This window comes from Aquila chrysaetos, chromosome Z (assembly GCF_900496995.4).
Source record: "Aquila chrysaetos chrysaetos chromosome Z, bAquChr1.4, whole genome shotgun sequence".
Classification (NCBI taxonomy): domain Eukaryota; kingdom Metazoa; phylum Chordata; class Aves; order Accipitriformes; family Accipitridae; genus Aquila; species Aquila chrysaetos.
The window spans coordinates 47,554,440-47,567,784 of NC_044030.1; the positions used below are offsets into that span (position 1 = coordinate 47,554,440).

Consider the following 13,345-nt stretch of genomic DNA (forward strand, 5'->3'; position numbering starts at 1 on the left):
GTGTTGCCTTTCCCTGACCAAGAAATCAATACAATACTGAAGGCTAAATGATTTTTACCCTACCAATATACACCATCCTGGTGCTTAATGGTTTGAATTAAGTGATAGTATGCAGAAGCAAGACCACTATTATTACATAAATGACAACACTTTGAAATAGAGATGTTAGTAGTCAAGATTAAGTAAAATCACTGAAGAAATAATTTGATGTTTCCGGACACTGTTAGAAATCTTGTTTATAAGTGCATGAGAGATGAAAGGGAAGATAGAAAGCTGTATTAATGATACTTTTCTATGGTATAACCAGGGTTTGTTTTGGCTTTTGTTGTTGGTTGTTTGGTTATTTTAGACCTCTTTTTTTCTCTTTGTGAAGTCTCTAATAAAATCTACTGCAGGTCAGGATGCTCTGCAGCTTTCCATTTGAGAGATCTTCTTGATATTGTTTACCCATTGAGTTTCTTCTCCAGCAGAGTTTCTCTGAGATATTAATGAAATAAATTCATTCTTTCTCATTGAAATGTGTGTTGTGAGCTCATAAATTTTCTAAATATGAAAATCTCCATCTTCTTCTATCGTTTCAGACTGAGCTTTCCAGATTTAGTATAACATGACTGACTGTAATAATAATACAGGTTTTTTTCAGAACAATGGTGGAATTTAGGAACAATTTAAAAATCGTGCTTACATAGCAGAACTAGTTCTAACAAGGTCTTCCTGTGTCTTTCTGGCTTTTGTAGAATGGCAAGGAATGCAAATGAAGAAGGTGGTGGGGATGATACTAGTTTTAATTTCAGCTGGAAAATGTTCACAAGCTGGGACTACCTGATTGGCAATCCTGAGACAGCAGATAATAAGTTTGCCTCCATCACAACAAGCTTTAAGGTAAAATAGAGCTCACTAAGGAGAGGTAACCTGATTTGTCTTTCACACTGCTGTGAATCAAATGGAACTCCAAGGTCAAGTATTAGCTGTGCTTGGGGCCTAGAAACTTAAACTAAAATTGGCAGCTCTATACTCTTCTGAGTCTGGGACTTTGTGCCCTGCCATCAACTTTTTCCTTTTGATTGTGGAAGAAAAAGCATTAATGGCATCTTTTTGTGTCCTCTGTGACTGCACTACTAGTTTTAGAAAAATGATTCTACTATAAAAATAATCTTTTCCTTTTTCTTATCTCTGATGGCTTCCAGTTTCTATGGTGCTTGTCTGAAAAACTTATTTTTAAAATGCTGGTGACATTTTGTCAACCTCACGCTATCATCTTCTCTTGCTACACTGAGATATCATAAGATAAAGCAATAGGATCATCTATAAAGGGCTATTCATCATGTCAGAAGACTTGGCCTCAGAATTTTGAGAGTAAACTCGTTTTTCAGTAAGAAAAATGTTACTTACCTTGCATAATATGAAGTTTTTATTTTTGAATTAATTACAAAATGTAGCCCAGTTTGCAAGGAAATACAAGGTGTTCTTAGGCCTCTTTTCAGTTTATAGGGTATGTTGATTTCAAGAGTCATTGTGTGAGGAATCTGGGCAGGATGGAAAATGCACTGCTGTGAAAAGAGTGAAGGGGATATATTGTATCTGTTGAATGTTAAAGAGTGTGTTTCCACACTGGGGTCACTGGGACATAACCAGTGGAGCCTGTAAAGGAAAATCTAATCTTCAACGTAGTAATGTACAGGGAATACGCTGGCAAGGTGTTGCCAAATGACGAACAAGATGCTAGTCTTGCAGTCACACTGACAATATGTAGCATGGGAGCTGGAGGACCAAGTGCTAGCTGCGCCATCCAATCACACACAACACCCTTCCTTTCTACAGTGGTGATATAGCCAATATACCATCTCACCCAGCCCACCATCCCAACTGCAGGCATAAAAGATGACTGCACTCAAAGCCAGTAGAAAGAAAAGGTCCAAGAAAAACAAATATTGAAGAAATACTGACTGAAAGCACTGAAACTGTGTGAGGTTTCCCTGCCTGCCTACTAAGGCCAGTTGCTGAAAGCTATTGGGAGAAGAATACAAATAATTTGAGACAGAGATTGAATTTTGAGAAATAAACTCATGAAGCTTTACAATGATCTTTGCAAATGAGCAAGGAACCTCAGTGAGAAAGGGTGAATCTTGGCTTGGGTGAGGTCATGGGAGTTTTGCTTAAGAGCTGCTGCAATCTCCTTTCATTTATGTAACAAACACAAGTTGGAAGAAAAGCAGAGCCATGCAGTGTAATTATTACAATGCTGGAGCTCAGCTTCCCCTCTGGGCAACTCATCTTTATACCAAAGTGAGAAGCTGTAACCGAACTCTCTTTTCACGAGGACACATCAGAGCAAAGCTCTTTCTGCTGTCAAAGTGGGAGCTGGAGATTATAGCTACACCAGAGCCTTAGTATTTATCAGTCCTGGCCAAGGTTAAATGTGGGACAAACATTTTATTCTGCAGTCTGAATCTGTGCACTGTTTGCCTTTTCTGGGCTTCCTACAACTAAACTGTCTTTTCATTCTTTCTGATCTGCTGACTTTCAGAATAAAACCTTTTACCTTTTTCTCACAAATCCACATTTTTAAAGTATGACAGTTCTTTTTCTGGCAGCTAATCACACATTTATCCTGCTGGGTCACTCAGCCTCAGAGTACCTTGCAAGCTGACAGAAAATGCTGGTTTCTTTTTGGCACACAAGTGCAGATGTAATGAGACTCAGTGAGGTCACACTCAATAGAAGCAAAGTGAACTCTGGGGAGTCAAAATCTCAGGGTCCGCCAGGGTCCAAAACAGATTTTATGAGACAATATAAAGTCTTCTCAAAACATGATGACCAGGTGTCCATTTGCGTCTTCATAATTTATTTAACTGACTTCTAACAACTGGGGAAGCAAGGTGGAGTCTTGACCATTAAAGTACTCATAATATTATTTTCTTTCTAACAAGTGCAGGAAGCTATCGTGGAGGAGCAGGAGAGCCGAAAAGAGGAAAATATTCACTTGACTCGATTCCTGAGGGTTCTTGCTAACTTCTTAGCCCTATGCACACTTGCTGGAAGTGGCTACCTTATCTTTTTTGTTGTCAGAAGATCCCAGAAATTTGCCCTGGAAGGTCTGGAGAACTACGGGTGGTGGGAAAGAAATGAAGTTCGTGCTATCACATTTCTAAAATAGATGTGGTTTGAAACTGTGTTTCTCTACTCTGCATGTTGCCTTTTTTCCCTGAGAATTTAAATACTCTGAGTGTGGGTGGTAAAAGTCTAACAAAAGAATTGTTCTTGTGTCTCTGCTTCCTGCTTCATTAAAATGATTGTTCCTTGATTGGTTCTTTCAAATGTCCCTTTGTATTTAGTTTTCATTTGAGGCCTTTACCTTTCCTCCTCTGTGCTCTTAAGACTGTTTTCCAGCCATTCTGTGGACTCACAAGATCTCTTCAAGGGGCCTGCTCTCCTATTGCTTTCCTCCTGGGACTGGCTGAAGCAAAGTGACTGGTGTGTGGGCATATCGAAAGTTATATGGGACCTCACGGATACGACTCTGCAGTGTAGCAGCAGGGTGAAAGTCAGGCCTTCCTGATCCAGCTGCCCAGTCCAATACCATTTTTTTGTGCTTAATCTGCTTCCTTCTAGAGCAGATGCAGCCCTGGCTGATAGAGGTGTATAGTGATAGCGATTGTGTTTGCTGTGTAATAGTGTGCAGTAAGCACCTGAAGTCAGTGTTGCTATATGAAAACCTGGGCAGGTTTGACTTTCTTAGTGAAGATGCTGCTGTGTATGTTGTAAAACTAGCTGTTACTTAAAGCTCATCTTCTGAGCTGGAGTGTGAAGTAGATACCTGATTTAAGGTAAGGCAAAAAGATGCTAGCCTCAAAAAGCTGCTGGGATGGGTGACAATGGAATGAGGAAAGTCAATCCCTAATTTTCAGCACCAAAACCTGACTGAGAAAGTAATAAAAAACTCCAGCAGTCCACCTCTGGAATCCAGAGAAATGGGGCTATAGAGATTGGGTTAAGTTACTTATAAAAGTTATTACATTTTGATCTGATGGGAAAGAAAATTTGTGTACAAAGCTGCTTAGCTTAAAGCAACATGAGCTTTAAGTGTGATAACAGACTAGCAGATGAAGACAGTTCAGGAGGAATTCAGCTTTCTTTCAGTTGAAAGGTGTGGTAACAGATTTGTACTAACAAGAACTGTGCTACCGAAAGCTGTTATATTAGCTTATGCTGCAACCTGGAAAGTAGTTAAACATATGCATGTTTACATTCATTGTTTTACTTTTGTTTGCTTTACAAAAATAAACTGGTAAGCAGACTCTATCACAGAACTAAGATCTGGAGCAAGTCTGTCTCTAAAGGAGAGTGGATAAACCAACATTGCCATTATTTGGTTAAAGAATTTTTCTTATTGACAGGTAATGAACATATTTGTGAGGCACAAAATATTGCCCTTGATTGGATATTAACATTTAGTTACATAAATATATTTGGCTTCTATGTAACAGCCATTTAAACATTTTTCTTATTTTCTAGATCAAACTCTCTTATGTTTTTATCAATAATAACTGAATTGAGATTTTATCAGAAAAAAACCCCCATAAACACTTAATGTACTACTTAGAGTAAATGAAAGTGCAGCTTTTATATACAATTCAAGCAACAGTATGTAAAAATTGACATTCTTCATAAAAATATTAAGCTCCTTTTGTAAGAAATTTCTTTTCATCACAGTGAATGTATTAAGGGATTAAAAAATTATTACATGTAGTTATGGTGTCCTTGGAGCAACCTGAAGTAAATACATTTTATATCATCTGTTCCTGAAGCTCACAGCCTAATGAAGTGGCACTGGTCACTTTGTGGACAAGACCTTTTTCTGACTATCCTCCTCTGTCATAGTGTTGTAAATTTTTAAAATCCCTCTCCATATTGGCAGTACCTAGTTCTGTCAGATCACAGTTCAGACAAAGCTGTCTAGTGTGTCATGGAAAGCAGAAAATTAGTGGAAACAGGCAGACTAGGACTGTTAAGGGATTTCATCAGCGTTTGCATTGCTCCTCATACATGGCTGTGGCCTGGTGGTTGGTCATGGATGAATGATGATTCTGTATCATGTGACAATTTCCCCATGTCCGTGGAAATTTTGGTAAAATGGAGAATAATGCCACTGATTCCCCTCTTAAAGTTCTGAAATTGGATTAAAATTGCTGAACAAAATTGACTTTTCTCATTTGACAGGAGATAGTTTGCAGAGCTATATGGTAGTATGAGCATCTCTCTGGTACTGAGGTACCATGTTTTCTCAAATATATTCCTGTACTGTTTAAAAATAAAGGTACTTAAAGCAGAGGAAACTTATGAGGAGACAGACTGATTTCTTTGAGACAGAATCATTAACAACATTTGGGCAAAAAGGAGATAAGTTTTACCCATAATTTTTTTTTTCCCCAGGAACAAAAAAGTATAGTTTTAACATTTCAGGTCTTGCAAGCTGAAACAACCCCATAGGTCTTTTGCCAAAAACATCCTGCTATTTAGTTTAATGTTGCTAGTAGTGGCTATGGAGTACATTTATACTGAAGTTATTAAGCCATGTTGTCAATGCTCTGTTTAATTTTAGAAATCATCAGGCAACTTTTATTAGTATGAAATATAATTTTTAATTCTAATTTCTTTTTAAAAAATGAAACTGCATTTACTTGAAAAACAGGTCTTTATCAGTCCTTTCTGCAGCAGATGCTAGACAAATCTATGACTATTGCAATCATTGTTAGTGGAAGATATGATATATTTTAGCTAGACTACTTACGCTTGGTGAACTTATCATTTAACCAACAAGGGGTCAGTGTTCAATATTTAATGTTGTGTTGGCAGAGTTTAATATGCCGGGGGGCTAGTGTTTAGATGTGATTGCAGTGACAGGATTTCTTACCAGATTCATAGCAGCTGGAAAATCTTGTGTAAGCAGTAATTTTCTAGCTTTCAGAGTGTAATGCAGAAACTTGGTATATGGAGTAGTTATTGTCACAGAGAGATAAAAAACTGTGTTTTGAACCAGAATTTTAGTAATTATTGGGTGTCTCTTGATTGTTGTTGCTTTCTTAGGGAAAATTCTATCTCAGTAGGGCAAAGACGACTTTTGAGATTCACTCAGCGGATAGTGAATATAAGACCACATTGGTTATCAGCCATGACTCCACCATGTATGGATGCTGGCATGCTGCCCCTCTTCTGGCATATCATTCTACAATTTGTAAGTCAACACAGAACAGTGAAACTGTCACTGATAAAAACAGGGGAAGAAAATCAGCTCCAGCACCTGAGCTTCAAGTTAACAAGAAGTCCAGAAATATAAATCAGCTCCTTTCTGAAATCAGACTAGATTAAAGAGGCTAAAATTCAATGGACTGTTTAATGGATGATTCAATGGACAATGGCAAAATCCTTCACAAGAAACTAAAAAGCATAAAGATAATATATCTATGAAACTATATGAGAAATGTTTATGCTTTTGAAATATAGAACCCATCATAGTTTTTGGATTTTGAAAACTCAATGTGCTACATTTTTTCTCAGTAAAACATTGCATTTTTTGTTGTAATAATTTCTCACTTTTCAGCTTTGCAAGTTTCTGTACCTCATTTCACCTCTTATCTTAATAATATCTTTCCTCCAGAATTAGAAATGCTCTTGAGATGGGGAGCATGAATAGTCAAGGAAAAATGCAGATAGAAAGCAAATGAGAAAGAATATGCTTGCGTCAGATAAGTGGTAAAAAAGGCAGAACATAACACAAATATAGAAGATATTGAATGTTCAGGAGAAAGAAAAGCAGTGACTTCTGTCCTGCCTCTCCCATGCAGCAAGAAGGAAACTTTTAATAAAGTTACTAGGTACTATATTTAAAACTGCCCAAAGAACATAACTTTTCTTCCAAAATACATATTCACTTGTCTTCCAGTATAAGAACTAAGGACATCAAATGAATTGAGTAAAAGCTAGGTTCAGAAAAAGCAAAAGAGAAGGAATGGTAGATCGTGGGTTCCATTTCACATTGACTGAAGGAAGACTCATTTAAGGCATGAAAAAGAAATCCTCTGGGGGTTGCTAAATACATAAAAAACACACCTGACTGACAAGTACCCAAACTGAATATAGTTGGAGTCTAGGACTTATTCATCTTTTGGGCTAGGCCAACCCTTGGGGTGACCCAGGATATTTCCTCTTATGCACATATTTGCACCTGGAACTTGCTGCCATGGGAAGATATGACACACCAGAGCAAGTGAGGATTCTGATTTGAGATTCAGCAGTATTCCAACAGGACCGAACATTTCTATTGATAAACAGGATATACAGCCTGTTCCAATAAGTTTGAATTTTGAGAGTTCATGATTGGTCATGTTGGCTGTAGGTGACTCCTGCAGCTTTACCATCTTGGGCCACATTGGGCATAAAGTCTTTGGTTTGATGGTGACTGAGACAATACGTGTTATAAACTATGTTAGATACTTCAAAGACTTGAAGATAAAAAAGTTTACACAGTTCATTATGAAGAAAAAATAACCAATATTTTGGTCACCAACATCTCATCACCTTCTAGAAGTACCAAAAAGTAGGAATATCCACAATCCTCATGAGAGAAAGTTTATTCAAAGCATTAATGTATGAAACCCAACACAGCTGTTAATAAAATAAGGTAAAAGGTGGCAGAGGATTCAAATATAAATTCTGCCTTTTTCAGTTATAAACCCAAGTGCTGCAAGAGACGATAGCTACAAGTTTTTGGTTGGTTGTTTCTTTTTTGAGTGTTATGAGGTAACAGTGACTTCTTGTTATTTTAACAAGGTAATCCTTGTTGCAAATAACACTTTCTAAATACATAGGAAATATCAGTGAATTCCTGTACTCATTTAACCCCCACCGCCCACCCCCCATCTTACAGGGTGCCACAAGCCATGCACAGAATGCAATACTGATTGCCTACAAATGCAAAAATCCAGTAATTAGCTCTAGAACTAATTAAAAACCAAGAATAGAAAAACAGCAGAAAGCAAGCCATTTATTTCTTTGCTTTAAGAACACCAGTCGCATAGATGAAACTTTTTAAGAGTGGGAATGTACATATTTGTAAGTGCCAACAAATATGCCATATTTGTTGGCATAGTGCCTTTCTGCTGCCATATTAATTCTGAGAAGAAAGAGCAGTCCTAACTCTCTCAGTAGCAGGAATTTAGAAATTTATTAAAATTTATAATAGTTCTAGCAAAATGGATTCCAGCATGGTTGAGAAATACTAGTTTCAGACCAACTGGAAGACCAGAATTGTGTGAACAATTACATTTTTTTGTGACTAAATAAATTATTTTTACTTAATTGTTTTAATATGAGCCATATCAAATAAACATCTTTGTGTTTTCCAACAACCTTTGTGACTTAGACTGAGCCAATTGTTTCTGTTTCTTGTTTGTTATTTTTAGTCCCTTAAAGGCACACTTTTTGTAATGCAATTTTATTTTAAATTTAAATTGAATAACTGCACTCTTAAACTTTTTCAATTATTTTCATTTTTGGCTGACACAACAAATTAGAACAAAAAGTTTCGGGTAGACTTGAAATAGTTTTCAGCAATCACTTAGGAATGTTACATTACTAGAATGCCTCACTTTGTAGAATTTATAAGCTATGTTGTATTTCAAACTTTCTATAAAAGCTAGTTATCTGTATTTCTCAGTTTGCTTTCAGTAAACTTGTTCCATTTCATACTGCTAAGATGATGAGTTAATCTTACTAGAGGTTTCTAAGAAAATCATACGGAAAGAAGCATGGTTGATCTGAATTTGCTTATGCAGTGAGGATATGAGATCTGAGATAGACTAGAGAGTTGCGCAATCACCAACCATGCAAAATTTAATGAGAGCAAGTGCCAGATTCTCCACCTGGGACAGGGCAATCCTGGTTATATGTACAAACTAGGGGATGAGAGGCTGGACGGCAGCTCCACAGAAACAGATCTGGTGGTTTGGGCTGACGGCAAGTTGAATATGAGTCAACAGTGTGCCCTGGCAGCCAAAAGGGCCAACTGCTTGCTGGGGTGCATCGAGCACAGCATTGCTAGCCGGTCAAGGGAGGTGATTGTCCCACTCTACACCTCACTGGTGAGGCCCCACCTCAAGTTCTGTGGGCAGTTTTGGGCACCTCAATATAAGAAGGACATCAGACTATTAAGAGTGTGTCCAGAGGCGGGAGACCAAGATGGTGAAAGGCCTTGAGGGCAAAATTTTTGAGGAGTGGCTGAGGTCACTTGGCTTGTTCACCTTGGAGAAGAGAAGGCTGAGGGGTGACCTCCTCACAGTCTACAAATTCCTCATTGGGTGGCAGCGGAGGGGGAGCTGCTGATCTCCTCTCTCTGGACACGAGGAGATGGAATGAAGCTGTGTCAGGGGAAGTTCAAATTGGGCATTAGGAAAAGGTCTTCACTGAGAGGGTGGTTGGTCACTGGAACAGGCTCTCCAGGGAAGTGGTCACGGCCCCAAGCCTGTCAGAGTTCAAGGATCATCTGGACAACAGTCTTAATCATATGGCTTAGTATGGCTTATCTCATATATCCATCTGCAGTAGATTGCAACTGGCTTTTCAGCCCTTTCTTCCTTTGTGAAAACATCTTGTGACTCCCAAAGTGATTTTGTTTTTCATTAAATCAAAAAACAAATAAAAAGTAGTAATGGAAGTACACCCTCCGCCCAAATTAATAAAAACAAAAGGACTTGCCTCTAACATTTCATTGTGAACTTTTTATTTTCTTTTCCCCCTCTCAGGTGAACATGGTTATGTCACTTTTAGGAATGTTCTGTCCAACTTTATTTGATGTAATCAGTTCTCTGGAAAACTACCACCCTCGAATAGCTCTAAGATGGCAGCTGGGACGAATCTTTGCTCTTTTTCTTGGCAATCTCTACACTTTCATTATTGCCCTAATGGATGAAATCAATCTCAAGGCAAGCTATTTACTTTCCTTCACTATTTTTAACATGTAACTGGGCAAGGATGAGGATTTCCAGCCAGTCACAGACATGTCAGCGAAAGATGTTCTTTTCTTTCGGTACTGTAAATCACATCCATGCCTGAGCTGGTAATGGGGGTCTTGGAGTAGAAAAGGTTGAGTTGGCAACAAGCTCATGTTGGTTTTTTTTCCCCCCAATTTATTTCTTTACTTAGTTGGAAGAAGAAAAGATAGTCAAGTATAACATGTCAATATGGGAAGCCAATCTGTACAATGGTACTATTCCAGAAAATTCGACTGCTCCTCCAATACAGGTAGACCCTGCAGATGTCCCCAGAGGGCCATGCTGGGAAACAATGGTAGGACAGGTAATGTAACTGGTTTGAGCTCATATTTGAAAACAGGTCATAGTCTGTTACAAGATATGATATCTAAACCATCTTTATTTCTGCTAATAAGTGGCATTAAGGTGGGAAAATGTGAAAATGTGGGAAAATTCTTGAGCTAAAAAGTTAAGAAAAAATTATTTCATTTCTTTGGACCTTGTCTAGCCAAGAATTCTTTCTCCTGGTAGTTGACAGCATTGAAAGCATTTCTTTTTTTCTGCTCCTTTTTGCTATTTTCTTCATTTACCTTCCTCTTCCTCATCCTATCTTTGTATTGCAAAACCTGTTTAGCAATTTTGAAAAGTTGGGTTCATTGCAACCCCTAATAAATGTGGTAATTGTGATTAGAATTTTGATCAGGCAATATCAGTTTGTAGCTACAACAGACCTATAGACAAGATTAAAAAAAAGGAGTACCTCCACAAGGAAATGTGTATAAGATAGGTCTTACAGAAGTGTGCTTTTGAGAAAGCAGCTCCATCTTTAGTCAAGTAACATGATGCAAAAGAACAGTCATGGTTTAATGGTAACTCTGCTCAGTCATTTTATTTGATTTAGTTGAACATTTAGTCTTATTGACCTATTAATATAAAATATAATTTCGAAAGAATTTTCTAACATCCCCGTTTCCTCTATTTGATCATACTGCGTTGTTTTGTGCAAGAGAATGAATTCACCACGGAATCACAACTTTTGCTGTTGCTCCATCACTCTGACAATCTCACCTTCTGACTGAATAAATCACCAGCAGGGAGCAGACAGGCAAGAAAAACAGCCCCTCTATTCTTTTCACTGATGTGAAATAATAAGCTAAGAACACTAAGAGCTCATCACTACACTAACTTTCTCTTTAATTTCAGATTAGGGAGAGTAGTAGCCTTTTGGGCTATTGGGGTAAGGCCTGTTACAGTAGGGTTTAGTTGGACTTGCTAAACTAAAGTAGAGGAGTGAGGGTTTCCATCAGGATTTTCTTCTTTTTTCTTCATATTCATTGGGAGTTGGTGCTCCTTGAGAAAGAAAACTATTCACTTTTTTTTTTTTTTTTTTTTTTTTAATCTTCTCAAACTCAAAGGGATCAAAAGCAGTTTAACATACCAGCTCAGATTTCTGTTACAGCAGCAATCTTGGCTGGAAGCCTTTCCCAGTCTAATCACACCCTGGAAGTCTCATCTGATAATATGAGCACAAATTAGAGCAAAGGATACCTCTAGCAAACGAGGGGCAGTTTTTCTCCTGGCATTTTTCAGAATCGGTGAATGTAAAGGAGGAGCAGAGTCTTCCATGTTGAAGCAGGGTAAGCATAATTAGGGATCTAGTCCAGTATTTCACTAGTAGTATAATTATTAATTGCTTAAATATATTCTTAAAAGAAAATATTGCCCTAACAGGAATTTGTGCGGCTGACAGTCTCTGACACGATGACAACATACATCACAATTCTAATTGGCGATTTCTTGAGAGCTGTCTTTGTTAGGTTTTTCAATTACTGCTGGTGCTGGGACTTGGAGTATGGATTTGTAAGTATCTTGTTTGCTATTTTAAATGTCTTTTTCAGATTATCACTTCATATTTTTGTAATAAGTTATGTTTTCCTTTCAATCCTACAGAGTTAACAGTTGGCTAGATGCATCACCTTCAAAATCCATGAACACCATTGTGTTAGTTTTTCTCAGAATTTGCTTATGTCTTAATATGTGTCTTATTCTTTAGACTTTGGTAACTTTAGGAAATGTTTGTTTTGGTTTTTTCTCATTTGATTGTGTGAGAAAACTGGGTGCACATTTTTCACACATTTCCAATTTGAAGACTCATTCCCTGTTCCACAGAATACAATGTCACTGATTTCTACAAGATTTTGGACAGGGTCTTCTAGCACACAGTGTTTGTGGAGAAAAATATGAAATAACTTGTTCTAGAAATCTTATTATATATATATTTTTTGCTAGAATTAGTTTAGCTGAAGTAAAGTTAGTAATTCCCATAACATAAGTGGGTGTAGAGCTCTTCACTTGGGAGTTGAGACTTTCACTCTTTTACACAGGTCTGAGCTAGTTTAGCTTAGCCAGCTAAGATACCTACACTGTAAAGTCTGATGTTGCTTTTTCACCTGTTAAGTAGTAGTCAGTGTACCAGCAAAGCTTGTGAAGCTCCTGAAGCCTCTTTTATACTTACTGAGAGGTATGGAAAAGAGCTAAGTCATTTAAAGCTATCTTGGGTACATCTGCATAAACAGCCATTGTAGCTGTTCTGCCATTCTTTTGTCCTCCTTTCCTCAAAATTTTACCTTCATATGTGTACAAATTTCTTGTTTTACTAAAAAGAGCCTCTCAGGAAATGATAGTTTTCCAGAGGAAGAGAAAGTTTTGGTGTTTGCTATAGAAAACCACTTTTCTGGTATAGCAATTTCATTGCTGCTGGCTGGCTTCTATGGAATTTTGGCCTTTATAGCAAGGTTCAGGTTTCTACCTGTTAATTCCACCGTGTGTCTCAAACAGGACTGGTGTAGGGCCGAAAACAAAGACTACCAGCTGGCCAGGCTGTGGAAAAACAAGCTATAACCCTTGCAATATCAAAATCAAATGCAGGAACTTGAATACAGCATGGGCAGAGAGCCAGCACAACTGTGGAACCATGTATTTTCATACACTTAAGTGGCATCTGGAGCTTCCTCACATTTTCAGATGTTCCACAGCCACCGCAATAGCTAAGGCTGGATGTGGGGAACACATGAATCATTGTAGCCAGTGCTACATCTGACAGGAAATAGCTCAGACATCGTATTTTCCAAAGATGTTGAAGTGATAGCTTGGATCTTTTCCCTGTCAGGATATCGACTATCAATGAAAGAGCCTGAATGAATGCAAGCCTGAAACCAATTCTGAAGACTGTAGGACAGACTCTTTACCTAGGATGATATGGCTTCAATTTGGGCTCCCTAAAGCCTCTTCTGTCTTGCTATTTACTCTGAATCAGC

The 13,345-nt window shown here is 37.9% G+C and overlaps 1 protein-coding gene across 1 annotated transcript in view; it reads left to right on the forward strand.

The window, feature by feature from the left end:
- The window catches only part of TMC1 (transmembrane channel like 1), a 72,121-nt gene that overhangs the window by 44,958 nt on the left and 13,818 nt on the right, over window positions 1-13,345 (forward strand). Inside the window, exons 10-14 of the mRNA XM_030005857.1 lie at window positions 738-882; window positions 2,936-3,130; window positions 9,801-9,980; window positions 10,201-10,353; window positions 11,760-11,888. Coding sequence (XP_029861717.1) covers window positions 738-882; window positions 2,936-3,130; window positions 9,801-9,980; window positions 10,201-10,353; window positions 11,760-11,888 — 802 coding nt within the window. The remainder of the gene's footprint in view (window positions 1-737; window positions 883-2,935; window positions 3,131-9,800; window positions 9,981-10,200; window positions 10,354-11,759; window positions 11,889-13,345) is intronic.